We start from the raw sequence: 19338 nt of genomic DNA, 5'->3' as shown, positions 1-19338 counted from the left end.
CCCCCCCCCCCCCCCATTCAGCACCATTGTGCTAACACAAATTGTTTTCACCGTGTAAACACCAGGAGACATTTAGTGAACACACAGCTGGAGTAATTGTGAAACCTTCCCTTCAACTTAAAAAAATATTCTCCCCAGGCATTTTGCCCCCTCCCCAAAGCATATCTGATTCAATGCTAGTCAGGTAGGTACTAAAATACGGTGTTTAGCGAGAGAGAACTCCACCCTTTTGGAAAAAGCTGGGAGCTACTGCAAAGTTAAGGCTGGAGGTGGATCACAGTTTGTCACCTAGATCTCAGTCCTCAAGGCTCTGGGCTTTTCTCAAAGGTGTTTTTATCATGATGTTCACAACTGCTTTTTTACTGTGTTTATTCAATGGACAACGACTCACTGTCTGGGTTTAAGAGCAACTGACAGTTCCAGGGGATTTCTTGTTGAAAGGGCATCTCTCCATTTAACCTGCCCAACTGGTTTAAACAAACTCTGGCTCTCATGGATCCCACAAAGAGTCTTTGTTTCCCACAGATTATTTTTTTCCCATTTTACTTCTTGCAGTTTGCAATTATTTGCATGTAGAAAAAAAGTAATTTAAATACTAAGAAATGGAAGTTGGTACAATTTCACATACCTCAAAATTTGTGATACACTTCTCCCCCTTTCCCCCCCCATGTTTACAAAGGCGATGATACAAATTCTGATAAAAACTGACTATTTTTGCCCGAGCCCCTCTTCTTTCCAAGCACTGAAAGGCCACCACTGCTTTTTGCAGTCTACTCTAGAGATGCTAAGCATTGACTACCAGGGTTAAGAATTTTTTTTAAAATGTCAGCTTTTTATTGCTTATAGAGCAATACATGTTCAACACCCTTCTTTATAAGAAAGTATTATTCTTGATCCAAGATAATCTGGCTTAGGTGGACAGGCAGCACCAGTGCGGGGTGCCACAGCACCTCTGTCTTCCCAGGTGCAGCAGGCATCCCCCTGTGCATCAGTGGGATGTAGGGAGGCAGAGCACTTTGGTTGCCTCCTGGGATCCCCAACTCTGCAGGCTGCTCAACACTTCTCAGACTGAACTTTTCACAGATAAATATTGGTTTTGCTGAAAACCTTGGAAAACCGTTGCTTTTGAAAGGAGCACAATGGAACCATCGAGAGAGAAATCAGTAGGTCAGAGGAAAGTCATTAAAATAACACCTTTAGTCATGGAAAAGAATCAAACTTGTGGGCTGGTACTTTTGTACACAGAAAAAAAGATTTTAAGTAAATTATGGTTCTCATAAAAGGTTCAGTGAGGAGAAGTTAATCTACATTTATTATTAACTAAAAAAAAGCATTTTTTGCATTTAAAAAAAGGACCCAGAAAAGTTTGCTTCTCACCACAGTATGGCCTATAGTTTTATCTGTTACTTTTTAAAAGGCCTTATGACTACATTAAGCAAAACCAAAACCAACCCAAAAAAGCAGCCAACCTGTTTTCATTATGAAAAAGTTTTGTTAGACTCTTTCTGGAGAACTGAAGTCAGGCTCCTCACCCACAGATTTATAGAAAAAGGAAAAAATTATGAAAACCTGTAAGAAGCACGGAAAGTCAAGAATTCTTTTGAGATCTAAGCTATTTTCTGACAGTTTTTGTTCAAAATAAGTCAACCAAATGACCTGCAGATCATAAGACTTGCTTCTAAAAATCTTTTAGAGTACATCCTTTCAGCAAATTCACTGATTTGGAATTCAATTTTTTTTTCAGAAAAAATATAAGAGGTCTAAATTAGTGTTTGAAGCAGAAAATTAGCTGAAATCTGGACTGCAAAACCACCTTTAATTATTTATTCATTTTTGTGCCAAGACTGCTCCCATGCTGGGACTGTGAATAGAATACACTGTTCATTTGGATTTTTTCTTCTTTTTTTTTTTTTTTTTTTTATACTAAAAAGCCCCACTCAGATTAAAACAATTGAGTATTTCTCCAATTAGACATTTCTGTCAGTAGTTTCATCGGTTGCTACTGGGGCTGCAGATGGTTCTGAAGTGTAGGTAGGCAGTCTGGGAAAAAAAATGCTCTTTTTAGGTGCACCGTTAATGGAGAAAGAGATTAATCTCTCTCCAAAAAAGCTGCACTGCGCTGTAGTTTTTGGAACAGAGACTGCAAGGGGGAAAGCCATCCAAACCTCCCTGGACAAGCTATGCAAAATTGTTGCCCTCTCATGGCTTTTGTTGCACTGATGCCTATGAATCATATTAAAACTATATAAAACCACTACTAACATCTAACATTTAAGAACAGGTCTTCAGCTTTACTCGCATGAGGGAAGTGTCATTGGTGTTTCACGATGTCCATTTATTCAACACTTGATTTCAGAACTATGTGGATAACTTAAAATAAGTATATGAAACATGAACAATAATAGCCTCTTGTGAAGTTTTTAGCAGATTTTTTACATATTTAATATTTTTTTATACAAAAGTTGTTTCATAATTAACCAGCAGGTAATTTATGAACCATGCATTAACAGCATTTAAAATGTAAGGTATTTTGAAAATACACACAAGCATATGTTGATTTTCCTATTCAGATGATTAACCAACCTTTTTTTTTTTTTTTTTTTTACTCTAAGTGCTGCATTTCTGAAACCAAATCTTGCTTTGTGTAAACTTTTCCCAATCACTGCTTAAAAATGAAAAGTTCCTAAGTAGGTTCCTGCAAGTAATACTGCTTGCTTGGGTGTTTGTTGAGAGGAAATACAAACAGGGCTCAAGTACAAGCAAAGCACTTTTAAGTATTCATATAAATATCTGTGGAAAGATGTGTTTGCCAGCCTACGGTTCCCACCATCAATAAATGTTCAAGTCACGAGGCTTAAGGAAGAAGCATTTTTGCACCAATACATCCAAATTCAGGTGTCCAAAGGCAGTGCCTTCTTCTGTCTGGATACTCAGAACAGTTTGTCTTTAAAAACTGCATCAGGTATAGGGCGTTCCCTCCCCACAAGGAATGAGGAAAAACCCCCAAAAAACCCCAAACCCCCAAACCAGAGAGCTTCTTTCCTTGACCCTTGGAGGGAAGGTCCATTGGGGATGGCTTCCCCTGGCTGGCTGCACCACACCACCTCGCTCAGGCCACAGAGCGGCAGCCCCAGCCACCACCACAGAGAACTTCTGAGGAATTTTGAGGCCTTATCTCACAACTGTGAAATGTGCTAGGCAACGTAGCTTTTCACTTTAATTGGAACCCTACTAATTTGGCTGATAGCATAAATCTTGGAGGGCTGTCAAAGGTAGTCTGTGTTTTCTATCCAGGAGGCATGCTTGTTATTGTTAGTGGCTCACCTACATACATTACTCTATTTCTTCTGGCAATTTCTTGCCAAGAAAAAAACAAACAAATATGAAGTGAGATAGTACAACCCACACAGGAGCGTGATGTTTCCACATTTCCCTGCCTCTATATGTATAACTGCTGATTTATATAAAAACACTGAATGGACCAGATGTAAAAAAAAGTTTCAAGGCACACTGAAATATTTGAGTTTGTAAAATACACATTCCTAATATATTGTACCACTTCTTATGTCCCTTTAGAAGTGCTGACTGGCATCCACAGGAATGGGCTGGGATGTTCTCATGTCCTGTGAAGACAAGGCACGACAAACCCCCATAGGTGCACAAGTAGCACTGAAGATGGGTTATTTGGTGGTATCCTGCATAAGTGAGCCTCTTTCAGCCCAGCTAATTCACCATCCACGAAACTCTAAACTATAAGTAAATCAATAATTTTTGTTTAATTTGGTTGATATTTCAGTCTCATCACATCTGTGAAAATTCACGCATATCTTGTTCTTAGTTTTGCTTTTTATTATGATCTGGATCACATCTTTCCTACTGCTATGCAAACACCCACCTCTCCAGGTTATTCCAAACCCTCTTCACATGCATAGACATTTCAAGAGCAACTAGTGATTTGGTGAATTTCCATGTTTACTTAAACATCCAGAGGCAGACAGTTTAACATTCCTAGGTTTTTTTCTCATAGTACAGTTTTCCTAAGACAGTCTTAATCTGAGATCAAAATCAAAGCACCTCAAACAGAAAGTTATCCTTTAAAATCTTGGCTGCTTTTTCAATTTCATTTGTTAGCCTCTCCTTCCTAGAAGCCACCTTCATAGGAATTACTCTCGTAGCTCGATGACCCTCGTAGCTCATACACTTTAAAAGTCAGATTTTGTTGTTTTTCTTTTGAAATTGAAAGCTTTAATGAAATAAGATACTCCCTTGTTATTTCAGTGGGTACTTACCTTAAGGCTCTAGACAAAGTTGTTCTAACTAAAAAGACTTATTGAAATGACAGCCTTTACTTATGATTTGATAGTTGGTTATTTAAGCATTGTCAGAATAGAAGTTGGTTAAATAATGGGGGAAAAAAAAAAAAAAGGAGCGCCAAAGTTAAAGGTGAAAATCCCTTTAGGCTGCAAACCGGGAGTCTGCCCAGATCATTAACTCTCGGTGGTGTTGCTGAACAGTTACGGAGCTGTCAACACAAAGCTTTTTGACAGCCCATACAGGTATGCACTGTCTTCCCTAAATGTCATTGGTGATATTATCACATTTGCTGACAAGAACTGTCCACCCACATTTTTGATGCTGATCCTTGCAGATGAATACCGGGTTGCCAACAGCACTGCCGGCTCTGCAGGAGCTGGCAGGGAGCAGCCCAAGGGGGGGGCCCTAGCCTGCAGTGGGGATCTCCAGTGCACTCAGCCCGACTGAATAAATCTGGAGCCCAATTTTAACAAAGCTCTGAGGTTCTCCTCAAACATATATTAAGGTGATAGACCACAGTAATACCCCAAAAGCAGTATTTTTTGTTTTTAAAGGATATTTGCCTTGGTGTCTATTACAGGTCCTTTTCTGTCTTACTTAAATACATTTTTTTTTTTTTCCCCACAACTTGCTTCTGACTCTCTTCCCTATTTCCTTTTACACTTTGCAGCCAACATGAAGTGGGGTATGAGTTTGCATAATCTTTTGTTTTCTCTGCTTATAATTCCAGGTATCTAAAGACTAGCCAGCGGACAGCACGCTTGGACGAGGATATTGAAAACAAAGTCTCTGATCTCTTCGGAAGCTACAAGATAATTGACATCTTATTTTCAAAGGAAATAAAGTATATAGCACAAATGCTTAATAGGTAATGGACTTCTTTAAGCCTCTGTTGAGCAAGATCAATAGAGAACAACGTTCAAGCCTTTCACATGTGTTTTTATCCCCTTTTTCTGTATCTGTTGGCAGGAGAGCAACAATGCAGAACCTGTCCTTTTCTTCCTCTCTCTTCCCCAAGGACTCTCTGACTGCATGTTTGACAACATCACCTGACCAGGACCTGCCCTTCAAGCCAAGATTGATTAAACACCGTACATTAATCAGACGACAGACATCACCAAGGACATAAAGCAGTATTTGTCCCCCCCACAATACCTTGCCCCAAGGCTTATACAGCAAAAGCAAGTTGCAGCATACAGCAAGTTGTGACTGCTAATAAAGTTTGTTGACAAACACCGGCCCAATATATTATCTACCCATCTGCCTGCACAGCACCCTTGTAAGCTTACAGTATGGTTTTTTGGGTTCTGAAACAACACTTGCTTTTCCATAGCATATTTAATTCACTAGGTTTAAAAGAAAGATCTAGAAAACATTAAAACTAATAGTTCAAACCCATTTCGTTTGACAGCCTGAAAGGCTACCTACATAAGACAGTAATTTCATAGAAAAGGAGTAATAAAAGAGGCAGTCCCAGGATGCCTTTCATACTGTGTCTTCTATACAGTTCTCTGTATAGAAGCAGTGCAGTAGCAGCTGCATTCATAACTAGCACAGGTATCTGGGTACCTGAAACTGCGAAACTATTCTCAGCGTCGGACAACTGGAAGAGCAACATGTAGTTAGCCAAGGTGAAACACCAGGCTGTTGTCAGGCCTCAAGCTAACTTGTTTACTGTGCTGTATATACAACACAAGCTTATGATGCCAAATGTGCCCCAACATTGAAAGCTTGAGAAGCTTAAAAAAAATCATAAGCCATTCCACCCCAAAACTCACACAAACACTATTACAATGTTCCGTAAGACTCAGTGTACAGTTTTGGTCTCTATTTCTCCAGGACTTTAATACTCATCTCTTAGTCTTCCTATCTGCAGAGACACTTTTCACGCAAACTGTCATGCTTATCAAAAATACTCCCTACCAAAAGACCCCCCAAACCAAACAAAATCAAGTATTTTTTTTTTTTTAATCTATATGAACCAGTGAGCTTAAAGTTGAAGAGTGGCACAAATGGTGCCTCTTGCTTGGCCTTGTGATCATCCTTACTCTTATTTTTAAGCACTAACAAAAAGTCCTTGGCTCACTGTTGCCCTGAATGACAATTTGCTATTTGGACACTCCAGAAAATGCACTGAATGCCTCTGGTCTCACAGCACCTTGTACTCTCTTGCTCTGTAATAACAGGGCTCATTAAGAGAAAGCAAAACCACGAACCTTGCTAGAGATTCAGTTTTCAGAAAGTCACGAGGCTCCAGCACATCAGCATTTTGTTCAGGTATGGATGACAAAAACATCTAGACTTGCTGAATAATGAACTTCCAGATAGATTCAATTCAGCTAAAAGCATCATGACTACGCTTCTGGGAATGCTATGATAGCTGAGATACAAAAAAAATTAGTCTCTATTTTTTTTTGTGCACATGCATACATACACTTTTTTTTTAAAAAAGGGGCTGACCTCATCAATAAGTAGGGTTTCACAGTTCCTTTCAGATCTGGGCAGCTTCTTCAATGCAGGTATGCTGCCTGTAAGATACAGCTTCAAAAGGTAAAGGAAAATGTTATGATAAAAAAGCATTACCTAATCCCAACTGTCCTTTTAATTAAAATTCTTTATTGAATTCCAGCTCTAGGCTTGACATTAAGGGACTGCATTAGTAGCTAATGAACTATTACAGTACTCTACTTGCTAATTTAGTACCCTGAATCTCACTATAGCCATTTACTTTGGCTCTGAAAATCTGAACTTAGATTAAGAATGCATAGTCCTACATAACCCAATACACCGTTCTCAGGAAATGCTGTAGAGTAAGCCCAGAGCAGCTGTTAGTGGATGCAGTTGGCAAGCGTCCTGTTTCCAGGATGGTAAAAAGCCTTTCCCTAAATGCATTTTGATCATTCCAGAAGAGCTTTTATCAAAGATTTTACTACACTTTGTTCACAAGAAAGCCATACATGCAGAAAATTAGGGTGCCTTCATTACAGAGTTACCCCTAAGGACCGCTTCCAGAAATAATGCACCAAAATGTTTTCTGAGTTGTGGGACAGATTTCTTATTATGGTCCAAGCCTGGGACTCTACAACCATACAAATAACCAAATAGATGAAGTTACTGTTTACTGGTAACTTTTCTGCACTAAGATGAGGTCAAAGTTCCACCTTCAAATGTCACTTGCTATTGCCTGAAATAAAGACTGTCCTTGCAGACATGCACATCACTGGCAGCTTATACCAATTCAAACGTTAGCCGAGATCTAAATTTAAGTCTTAGATTTTTGGTTACCTGCATATCATTTACCTAGACACACAATCTCTCCTAGGAAGGCCGAGTGTGACAGTCGAGCCCAGAGACAGAGGGAAAAGGCTGGAATCCAGTGACAGTGACCAACCCCCAGCATTAGTTTTTCCCTTTCAGTGAAAAGGGAAGCAGCCATTTCTAACTCATTTAAGGGCACAGGTACCATTCCGGTCAGGAAGCCAAACAAAAAGAGATCTTATTCTGATAAGCAAGATGGTGCACACGAAACCTCAAAGAGCCAGGGCTTTTCTGTGAGGGTCGAGAGTAGCGCTGGAGGGGAGACCCTGTACCCTGGGCACGCTTGCAGGGAAGTGGGATAACACATTCAGTGAGACCGAACAGTTTTTCTCTCTGTTACTTGAAGGAAACCTAAATGTACAAGTAGGTGCTTTGTTTATACATCAAAATGAAATAGATGTTAAAAAGAATCTTTCCCCCCTATAATTCTACCAATAATTTATCTTATGGCTTTTCTCACACACTCCCAAGCTGAGCTCATCCTTTTTTTGCAAGAGCTTCTGACACAAAGCCTGGGTCTGGTTGATCTCTTGGGCGAGATTCAGCCTGAGAAAAAGCACAGGAAGAATTCAGCCTTTAACCTTTGGCTTCCAGACCACTCTGAAGAACAAAGACATCTTTTCACAGAACGACAAAATGATCAACGCTGCACCATCACGCTTTGGATTTCTGGAGGAGATGAATTTACAAGTTTCATTTTATGAAAGAAGCTCATTTTCACAGCTTTTTGCTTGCTGTTATGTGCCATCAGGAATGAATGCATGTGTAAACTTGGGGCAGCAACTGGGGGGGGGAGGCAATATCCTTGCCAGTGCCTCAGATACAACAGCAGATTTTTGACCATTCCCTTTCAGAGAAGTCCCACAGAACTAAAGCAGCCAAAGCAAGTCCTTCCCCAGTAAAAAGTATCCTGCCAAGACATTCCCACACTTTCTTCATTTTTTTTTTTGTCACCCTTTACCTAGGGGTCAGCTTGGCCCAAAGCCTATCACATTGGAAAGAACAGAGCACACATGGGTAGAAGAACACTGACTAATTTGACCCAGTCCCTTCCTACTAGTAATCTCACCCTGAAGGAAAAAACCAAAACTACTTTAAAAGTTTTGACAAATGAACTAGCTAGTTTAGAAGTACAGCAGATGCCTCGGAAGAGATACTGAAGTCTTTGTTCTGAAGTAAATTGCTCCGAGATGATTATTTCCATTTGTTATTTTTGGTCTACTGAGGCAAAATTGCCATATGATTAACCTGCAGTACCTTTCCTTTTTATTTGCATGGCACCAAGCCAATAGAGGTGACAGCAAAGTGAATTTTGGCCAGTCACCTCCTCTTGAGAGGTGCTAATTAGGACATTGATCCTGAGGCTTTCTGATGATGACTTTTGGTGATGCTCCAAAACCTCCCAGCTCCGCAATTCTTATAAACATTGCAATGAAGAAAAAAAACCCCACCACCCCCAACCCCCAAACCCAAGAAAGTAGCAGTTGTCATTAAAAAAAACAAGAAAGCACATTTCACCGAGGTGTCCCAAGTATATTTTGTAAAAGAAATTAATGAAGTTTGATCAAACCCAGCCTGATCTCACAGATAATGAATACCTAAAGTGACAAAGCTGAATGACAGAAAAATATTAACTGCATTTTTTTTTTCCTGAAGACTGGTAAAACTAGTCTCACTTTTGATTAAGTTTGAAGAAATTAAAGAACCTACACAGCAGAACAAAAACATTTATCTGCCTCATATATATAGGAATACTACCTGACTTTGGAGAGTACAGCTGCAAAATGAACCTTTAGCAGACCAGATTAGCTGTATTTGGGAAATGTTATTTCACTCATTGTAGTCTTGACAAGCAACCGGACCGTTCCCATGCCAACTGACAGCCAGGGGCTGTGACACTTACATATCCCAATTTTTAGAGGCCCACACCAAGAATAGATGGTAAAACAGACAGCAGGTACAGTCAAGCTACACTATTTTAAGATTATCGCTGGTCACCTCCACTAGCAGTAGAGAACATGCTAGTCGCACTAATGGCATTAAAAAGAGATTAAAGATAATGAAGGAATTGCAGTGCATTGTGCCAAAAGAGGTCAGTAAGGCAACATGCTGTCATAAGGCACCATGAAAACACCAACTACTTGGAAGTACCCAAGAAATAAAGGTAGTTTTTTAAACATCTATCATTATCCTGAATTCCTGACAGACAAGTAAATACTTCCTTTTTTTTTTTTTTGTTTGTTTGTCCAGGTACCAGAGCAGGAGGGAATGGGTAGGGGCTGTTTAATTTTATCCCAGATTGGATATTTGGCAGGTCCTCACCTCATACACTGACTGAAGAATATCAAAATACACCAAAACTCATAGAAGAAAGTTAGCACCTGAGCTTACAGTGCTCCCAAGAAGATTTAGTCAATTTTTTTTTTTTTCCTGGATAAAATAGTATCTTTTTTTGACAGGGAAATTTTTTGTAAGGATTTGTAAATCTGACCATGGTTATGACACTGTTTCTTAGTAGGCTCCAATCCAAAGCAAAGCCATCCCAAAAATACCCATCAAGGCAATCAGGGCAATGCAAAAATAGATGTGACGCTTATCCACGTCAGTTGTGGCAGGATTTAAACCCATTCCTTCTGCATCTCTGTGAGTACCCTAATGACCAGAAGTATTAGCTATTTTTGGGTAATAGAAATGAAGCCGAAGGGCAGAAGAAGAAATGCTGTTGGAGCAAAAAGACTGCCCTGACCTACATTGTAGTAATTCATGATTTTAAGCATTGGGTGCCACTGTTTCAGTTGTGATGTTTTAGCAACTATGATGTGGGTTTATGTTATGATTTTTGCAGATTAGTGATGATTATAACATTAGAGAGGGTATTGGGGAAAGTCACTTTCACCAATTTTTATTTTCTTAGTAAAAAAGGACTTATTCCACAGGAAATCCTTTCAATCAGGGTTGAAGATCTGAGGACTTAAACTCATTTGAGAAAATCTTCAGTAGACAAAAAACAGTATTATGTTGAGGGAAATGAAAGAAAAATCACTGACAAAATTTCATTGACAAGTGTTTGAGGCAAAATTTACATAATGAAGATCAATAATTGTCAACAACTCTCAAAACTAATCCTAGGCAAAGACTTTGTAGCTCTACAAATCAGGTTTGCCTCAATAGTCATTCCTCAACCTCAGTTTATTTCTCTGTTGCCAAATGTGAATACCATTCCAAGCTGTGGAGGCAGTTCACACCCACCTCTCCACCTCAAATCCAAGCCTGACTGAAACTTTAATTAGCTACTACCTGCACACACTTCTGAGGTGAAAAAAAACAAACCACCACCAAAAAACCCCAAAACATATGAGAACACAGATCCTGAACCTCAGCAAACCTCAATTCCCAGCACAGGACACTTGAAAGCAAGCACCAAAACGCCGCACACCTTGAGCAGCTCCTACTTCTTTTCTCCTTTGATTAAGTTTTGCCCAGGTGTTCAGAGCCTTACACCACTAGATCCTTTATAGACTATAACCTCTCCTCAGAATTCACACTGCAAGAGCAACACAAGCTGACTCTGTTTTCTGAGTCAGTTCTTCAAAGGTAAGACTTAACCAAGCACCTGAACCTTTTTCCCCTCCGAGCCATGAGGACACAGGAGGATTTGGTATGCGGATCCTGTCAAAGCTATTCTTGGCACAAAAAATGCACTCACTATATCTGCAGCCTCTCCATGGTTTAGCTTACTTCTTTGTGTCAGATCAAGTTTAAATTGGAGCTTCTCGCAGGCCAGCTTCTAAGTGAAAACTACCATAAGAAAGTCGACTTGCTATCTTGGGAGCAAACAGTGAGCATTAAAGTAGCACTGGAAACAAATATTTGGGGCTATGACGTCTGTTCTGATTCAAGGTCATCACCTGATTGCCTTGTATGTCACGGACCTAATGGAAACAGGATACAGCAATCACTGTAAAGTAGCAACTTCAGACTTGGGGTCAAAGGGGAAAAAGTACGTAAACATCTTCCAGCATTTATTGGTTTTTACTGTGGAAAGGAAGAGGCCAGACATCTTACAGTGGGTGCACGTACACAACAGACATGCAGAGTGTTAGCCCCTGCGACAGGGGAAGCAGCTATGCCCTACTGAAAAAGGATCTCTGTTTATTTTGTATTACAACTAATTAATTGTAAAGTGCTTGTCAGAAGAGGAACAATTTTTTCTTGTGTCAGACATTCCTGTCAGAAGGACCAAGCAGAAGTAATTGGTGAGCAGGAGCACAAGCTGCTTAGGAGCATAGAGTGGTCCCTGGGACAAGCCCAAGAGGAGGTGGGATGATACGTCTCCGCATGGTTGTGCCTCACCAGTGGCATAATCCTGCATGAAGATAAATGCCCATTTCATCTATATACCAAAGGAAAGCACATCTATTCTGACTATATTGGAAGCCGTATTTTTCCCAAACATGGCTCTCCAGCCAACTCGAGTCTTTAGAAAATACTGTATCCAAACAGAACAAAGTTAGAGAACAATTCAGTATTTTCTCTCTGGCACTCCAAAGCCATGGTGCACCCAGAGTGGTTCCATGCAAAGCAGGGAACCAAGCTTTGCCTCAGTATAGAGCTTTGGGAATCCCACTGCACCCATCAGCACAAAGTCACCAAATCTCTCAGCTAGTGATCAAGTGTGGTGGCTAGGGGAGAATACACACCCAGCAAGCTCACATAACCAACCTCATGTCTCTCCAGTAACGTGTTTAATTTGTGAGCTCATCACTGCCAAGTATCTAGCTCAGAAGGCTTCACAACAACCCCTCATGCTGACATTGAAATAACTTCCCTGAAAAGCTTTACAGTTTTGAAAGGAATGGACACAGATTCCCCACTCTGTTTAGTGGGACTGGAGGGTAGAAGAGTTACCCTCTCAAGGGAGCATTGGGCACGCCTGTCCCTTCTGTTCCATGGTTAGGATAATCACAACACAAGAAATTAAATCCTTGCCCGACTTCCTGACAGGTCCTGTGATAATGATGCGCTCTTATTTCTCAAATGGGGACAAAAGCACAGACAAAACTGGGTGCTGAAGCCTTACCATTCCCAAATCAGACACCTTACTAAGATCTGAAAAGTTAACCTAAAAATGAAACAAAGACTGCAGCCATGGTGACCTGACTGCCGACACTCCTATTCTTGCAGTGTGACAATCAGTTGTTTCCCAAAATATAACTCACTGCAGCTGAGTATCAAATCCTACTAGAGGCCAAGTCCATCCCAGATGTAGGTAGCTACATTAAATTCCCCACAGAGGACTCATCAGGAGCCATCCTGGGCTGCTCAGCCACGCCAGCCCATTCAGAGCTGGCTTGGGTATCCTGCAACACGGTGCCGCACCGGCCATATTCACACTGCTGCTCATGTCCGCTTGAAAGAGCAAACACCTGCTTTAAATGGTGATAGAAGAGGAATAAAACAATATTGGGGTTTAGGTGTTTTTCTACCTGCATATTTATTTTGCCTTACAGCCTCATGTTTTTCAGGTACAAGAGCTTTTGCTGTGAAGTGCCAATAGGTGTTCACAGCAATTAAGCAACAACATTTACATGAATAGGTCATTATGATAAGCCTGAGCTACTGCTTTGCCTACCACTGCATGTCACCAGAAACCCCAGCTGGGTTAGGCATGTGCAAAAGTTATTTTAAAAGATGGTTGGAAGAAAGTATGAACATACCTAATTAAAACTATCAATCCATTTATGTTTCAATGACTTAAAAATTAATTAAAAAAGGAACCACGCATGTCTTAAAAGCCAGACCATGCCACAGGCAGACAAAATTTAAGTAAAGCTCGACAAGAAAAGAGCTTATAAAAAAAAAAATCACAAACAGCATCGCCAGGCAAACTCTAGGTAGACATATCACCTAGTCATTTCCCAAAGTTTTATGTTTCTCTTACCAGGGTTATCAGATATATCCAACAACTAACCAAAGAGTTCGGAACCACAACAGCAGCAAATTGCGTTAGGTGCACCGTCAGCCAGAATGCTACCCATCAGCTACTTTGGGGATGGGGGGGGTAGGAAAATCCTAACCAAGCTAGCTGTGCAGCACCCTCTAGTGACAGTCACCTGTCCCCACACTTGGCTTCATCAAGTGGCTGAGGGAAGTCCTTAGGGCCAGCAAAAACCTCTCCAAAAATATAAGCATGAAGCAGAGCGAGCCAGTGAAACGCCAGTCATAGCACATCAGTTTGAGGAAGAGACCAGGCAGAGGTGACAACCTACAGTTGCAAGAGTGAAAAACAACAAAAAAAATGCAGTCCATCTGCCTCCCCACCCAGAGTCTTCCTATACTGTTCACTGAAAAACAAAACCGGAATTCAGTACATTCTGCTCAGAGACTCTCTCTTGTTTTCCTGGAAAGCTGGGTCTAAGAAATCCTTGAAAATAAAGTTCTCACTAATCAGAACACCTGGCTTATGTGAAGTCAGACCTTTTTAGTCTAAATTGAGCTTTCAAACTTTCACTGCATTCAGTCAAATCACTTAGGAAAATATTATCATTATGCTCGTAATTTAAGTTATGACTTATATTTATTTGCTCCTCTAGAAAAAGTTTTCTTGGAAATCAGTATGCCTTCCTTTCCACATTTATGACAAAAGAGGCTCCCCTGGGAAAGTTCAGCATCAGGAGCATCTGCTGTCTGCATTCCCAACTCACGTATTCCAAAACTGATACCCTGAGAGTAAGACAAACTTAAATTCGCTCTAACTTAACACGAACAGTTAAACATAAAAGATTAATACTACACTGAAAAAAAGTTGAACACCAAAGAGGTGTTTTAAGGATGGAAACACACACCTATGTTCCTCTGGCACTGCCTGTTCACACACACACACAATTTGCCTTGCCCAAGTCTCAGGGCACCTCGGCCGGGCTGTGCAGGGCTGCACATACAGCGACGCACACCTTCAATTAATTAATAAAACCAGGCTGCTTCCAAAAGTAGTTTCTTTTAATCTCACATACTTGAATGCATCTCAGTTCGAACAGGCAAGTGAAAAGCTTCCCACGAGGCTATTGCTTTCCTGACTGCCTCTCTTGTGGAAGACGTTCAGAGGGTTACGGGAGTCACCACCGCCTCCGCCCATTTGTGCCATCCAGTCATTGCACCCTTCAGTGAGGCCCTTATAGGTCACTGTATCATTCACCAATAAGGAACAAGACAATCCCATAGAATTCCATATACCTATGGTACTCCTATGGGGCAAGGTATCCCATAAAAGTTTAAAGAAAATAAGAAAAAATGCATTTCAACTGAGTTACTCAAGAGCTGGGTACAGAACTTAGGTCTGCTGACTGGGCTGCACCGCTTCGAAGAATACTTCAGTGAGATTTTACGATAAGAAACATTAAGTGATGTGCACTGACACGAGCACAGATAACATACAAGCATTTAGAGAGACTTTTCAGAAGCAGTTAAATAAATGATAGTGAAGTAAATAACACCTAAAGGACTGTGCTTTCATAAGCCTTTTGAGCAAGCTGGTTGTTATTTTCACTGTTAGTCCACGAGAAAGCTTCACGTTCTAACTTGCCACTTTGAATTTCTTGCAGGGACACCTTTGCCACTGCAGTTTCACCCTGTTTTAATCATGTTATTTAAATGGTAGTTTTGAGAATACTCTTCACAAAATGTTGATACTTCTCTTGCGAATAAACATACATTCTTCTGTCCATATGAGGCTTTTTTTTTTTAAGTTGCCTTTTTTGGCAGCTATACATTTTTGAAACAAAGCTAAAGTACAAAGATGCACCTGGATGTAGCAATTTAAATCAGTTTATCATTGTAGAAACACCATAAACACCTCAAAGATTATTAAGGCGGATGATAAATATATATATACACACAGTTACGTCAAATCTCATGACACTTTACATTGCATTTTTAAGTTACCATTACCTTATGTGACCAAAAACTACAGAAACAAACATTACTTCCATTCCTCAGATATGAACTACACTGCTATCTGGTTTTACATAAGTTTCGCTGAAATAGACATATTCATACATTACCATAAATCAATGAACTGATCTCGAGAGCTTAGGAGCACTTTAGCATTTGATTTGTAGTTTGGACTGCTCTTCTTTTGCGTGCCCCAGCAGCACATCATTTGCGCCCATACCCCAGTAGGATCTAAGTCTTCCCAGCTTTAATGCACTGCTTTGACTTTCTGACCTTCAGTTTTAAATGCAAAGTCACTGGCAAGCTATCTCAGCTACGCTCACTCCAAAGCTTGCAAGGATTACCTTCAGTCAATGCTGGAGAGCTCCGCAGGAATGATCAAAGTTTAATCTGTTTCTAATTAAAAGCTGATCTGCTTGACCCCATGCTCTAAAAATATGAAGCTGTTTATATAAACTGGTTTTTGTGTTTTTTTTTTTTTTTTTTTTTAGATCTCCATGATTTTATAACACAGTCAGTAACAGAATACAATGCATTAGAAACTTTTTTTTAAAAAAAACACTGGTACAGGTAGTTATGTTTCAGAATAACTAACAAATGAAATTTCAAGAGCAACTAGAACTGCCAGAAGTGAAGAGAATGAGGAGGCAAATAAGTAAATGAACTTGCCTTAGCTATACATGGCCATTTTTCACTGGAAAGAGCAAAGACATTTACAAACCAGCAACAGATAAAATAAACAACCACTGCTTGTACGATGTACTTAATCTGAGAGATTTTAGGCTTGGATTAAGGAAAAGCAGGTAAGAGGAGCACCACCCACAGAAGAAACCATGCAGGTAAATTATACTGTTGTTTTGTTCTGTAGCGTTTTCTAGGTAACTAACACTGGGTAATAGCCACCTGAAATTCAGGCCCATAAAGTACCTGAGAACAAGGATTTGGCACTTCATAGAAGCTGGTTTCTCTGAACTACCCCTCTCCCTTATTTTCTTCCCCACTGGATTTTTTTTTTCTCTCCTTTCTATCTAGATGGAACAAGCAGGTCTTCTAGCTTATTTTATATCTTCTCCAACCAGAAAAAAAAAAAATTAAAAGAAGAAGGTTATTTTTTTTAAACAGCATTTTCTTTTACATAAAAGATTGAGGGTTTTTTTTTAAATCTCAAAATAACAGCCTTTTCAATCAGTCCATACTGACTGTGATGTAGAGCAGTTAACTATTTTAAAAAAAAAAACCCAAACCACAAAAGCAGCATCTCCAGAATATGCCATTTCTGAGAACTTGCTCACACTTTCTCAAGCATGCAGCAATGCATGATTTTCCAGATTACCAGGGGGGGGGGCGGCTTTCACTTTGTGTTGTGATACACAAACTACAGAAACCCATATCCCAAGATTAAAAGGTCTCCCTGTCGGGCGCCGAGCATCCCATATTACTCTGTATTTTCCTTTTGTTCTTAATCTACTTACAGTTGGGTAGTCTTATTCCAGACTTTGCCTGTGTCCAGTACCAGAGGCTCCTCTGGACCTACCTTCAGCAGTAGGTAGACAACAGAAACTCATTTGAGACACTTATTGCAGCAAGGATTAGGGTTTAGCATCTGCAAGCTCCACATAGCTAGGGGGGCTCTATTTTGTAACCTCTTACTTGACAGAAATGGGATGAAACACAGCCTTTAACTAAGTTAATGAGGATGTGCACCATACACAGCTGATAACATTTAGCAGCACCGCTTCCTGGGACACCCAGGTGGTGCAAGTGTGTGACTTCAAGGTAGGAATTCCTGTTTAGACTCGAAGGTGGGGTAACTGGGTTTTGGCTTTGGTCCAAGACAACAGCACCATTCACCTGGAGGAACTGGAAAAGATTTCGTGGTTCATGTCTAATTTCCTTTACCCAGATCTTTAATTTTTCCCTCAACGTCGATTCTTTCTATGAGAGTTTGGAAAGATAACCGTGGGCACCCTGCACCCTGAATGTCCATTGAGACCTTCTCTCCTCAGATGCAGTATTTGCCACGTCTGCATGTTTCCAGGTTACGCTGCTGTAGTGTACTGTATTTGAGGCTACAACTTATTATGACAATGAAAACATAATTTAAATGCTATTTAAATGAGCCACTGACTCATTTGTTAAACAATCAACAAACAAACTTGCATCAGTGCTTCATAATTCATATTGACTTGTGGTTGCTGCTCAGAAAGAGCTTAGGATGTTGGCCGGCTCAGCCAAAGCCAATTATCCTCATTAATAGCATTCACTTTAGGTGTGTGTTTAAGCAAAGACCTGTTGTTGCTTGCTCCAACCAGCTGCGAATGTCCACAGATTTGAAGCAATACCACTTTAACTGCCAAAAAAATTCCTTTCCTCATGTTGTCGATGTGTCATTCAGTAACTCATGTATTCCTCTCCAGCTTTCCCATTTTGCAGCAAGCAAAAATCTTAGTGTTTGAGGAGGAAAAATGAGCACGTTCATAAATATCTTCCCCATCACTAAATACCAAGTTGTTAATATAATGTAAATTACTGCTAGTGATCATCCTAATGTTACGTATGTTTGCCATATTTTAAATTGATATAGCAATTCTTTCTCAAATATTCCCATTTGAAGCAAGAAGACACTATACTGCAGAAAATACGCAGAATATTTTATTAATCGCAAAGCTTCGGATAAATAGCCTTGAACGGTATCTTTACTTAGATGAGTCTTTTCAGTGACAGCATTGCATGTCATAACCTTGGGAGAGAAGACATTTCATGAAATTGGTTAAACGCAGCCTGGGCTTAAGCAGGAGCAACTCCAATGATTAGAGCTGGTGTTATGCCTTCCTGATTGCAGGGCTTGATGCGTATCTGTCATCTTTGCCACGGCAGTGGTTCAAGTCATTTCCAGCAGGCAGCTGTGCAGGTCAGGGTCAGATGTTTGCTGGGCTGTGTTCTGTTCAAATAAACATATGCATCTGCATTTTTACCCTGCATTTGTGCCTGGGTGTTATAGAAAAATGTGCACTAACAATATTGACTTCTGAATTATTAGTGTCTGCAATGCTGGTATTTCCATGGTTTCATCCCCGGGGAAAATGCATTCTCTCCATTTGAAAGCAAAGCTGTTAGTTGTGGAAATAGGAAAAGCAAGTCATTCGGGAAACCCCTGAAATGTCACCAACTGCCTGGCAGAAACAAGTCTGAGAACGAAAAAGCTACAGAAGCTGTTTTTCCAGAACAGCTGCACATATATAGAAATGGTTTGAACATTTGTAGGACCTTTGGTTTTGGGAGATTTTCACGTAACTCTAAGGACCTGGCTCTTGGGGTGCATACTCATGGGGCGACCAGACTCTGAATGGGCATTGGAGGCTTGGAGGGATGGGTTCCAGGTATTTGGCAGTTGTCGTGGATCATACGTGCACAGTTGTTGTGGAAGGGTGCCGAGCTCTTGCTGTTCGATAATTGAACTCACCCCAGAAACTGGTTGTGGTAGTTATAAATGAGATTGGGGCGCAGGGAGGTAGTTAGAAAACGAGAGATGGGATCAGTCAAACGTTGTGTGTGGAGGCTTTCTCTGAGCTGGTTGTTCATGAAGATGTAGGCAGAGAGGAGGGAACGGATGCTTTTCCTGCAAGGTCACGACCAGTTCTGTCTCATTACCGTGGTGGGAGAGCACTCCTGTACAAAAAGCTTTCCCTTCTGCCAAGCCAAACTGATTTTCTCTAAAAGCAGCGCTCACACCACAATCCCCACCTTTGTAGGACT

At 40.4% G+C, this 19338-nt stretch overlaps 1 protein-coding gene across 1 annotated transcript in view; it reads right to left on the bottom strand.

Annotated features, from left to right (window-relative positions):
• Window positions 1–15790, bottom strand: part of COBL (cordon-bleu WH2 repeat protein) — a 204337-nt gene extending 188547 nt beyond the window's left edge. Inside the window, 1 exon segment of the mRNA XM_035894139.1 lies at window positions 15693–15790. Within this exon segment, the coding sequence (XP_035750032.1) occupies window positions 15693–15790 (98 nt within the window).
• Window positions 15791–19338: the final 3548 nt, after the last annotated feature.

This window comes from Egretta garzetta, unplaced genomic scaffold (assembly GCF_000687185.1).
Source record: "Egretta garzetta isolate BGI_Z169 unplaced genomic scaffold, ASM68718v1 scaffold264, whole genome shotgun sequence".
Classification (NCBI taxonomy): Eukaryota; Metazoa; Chordata; class Aves; order Pelecaniformes; family Ardeidae; genus Egretta; species Egretta garzetta.
The sequence above is the reverse complement of the archived record's forward strand: the minus strand, read 5'-3'. Positions and strand labels throughout refer to the sequence as shown.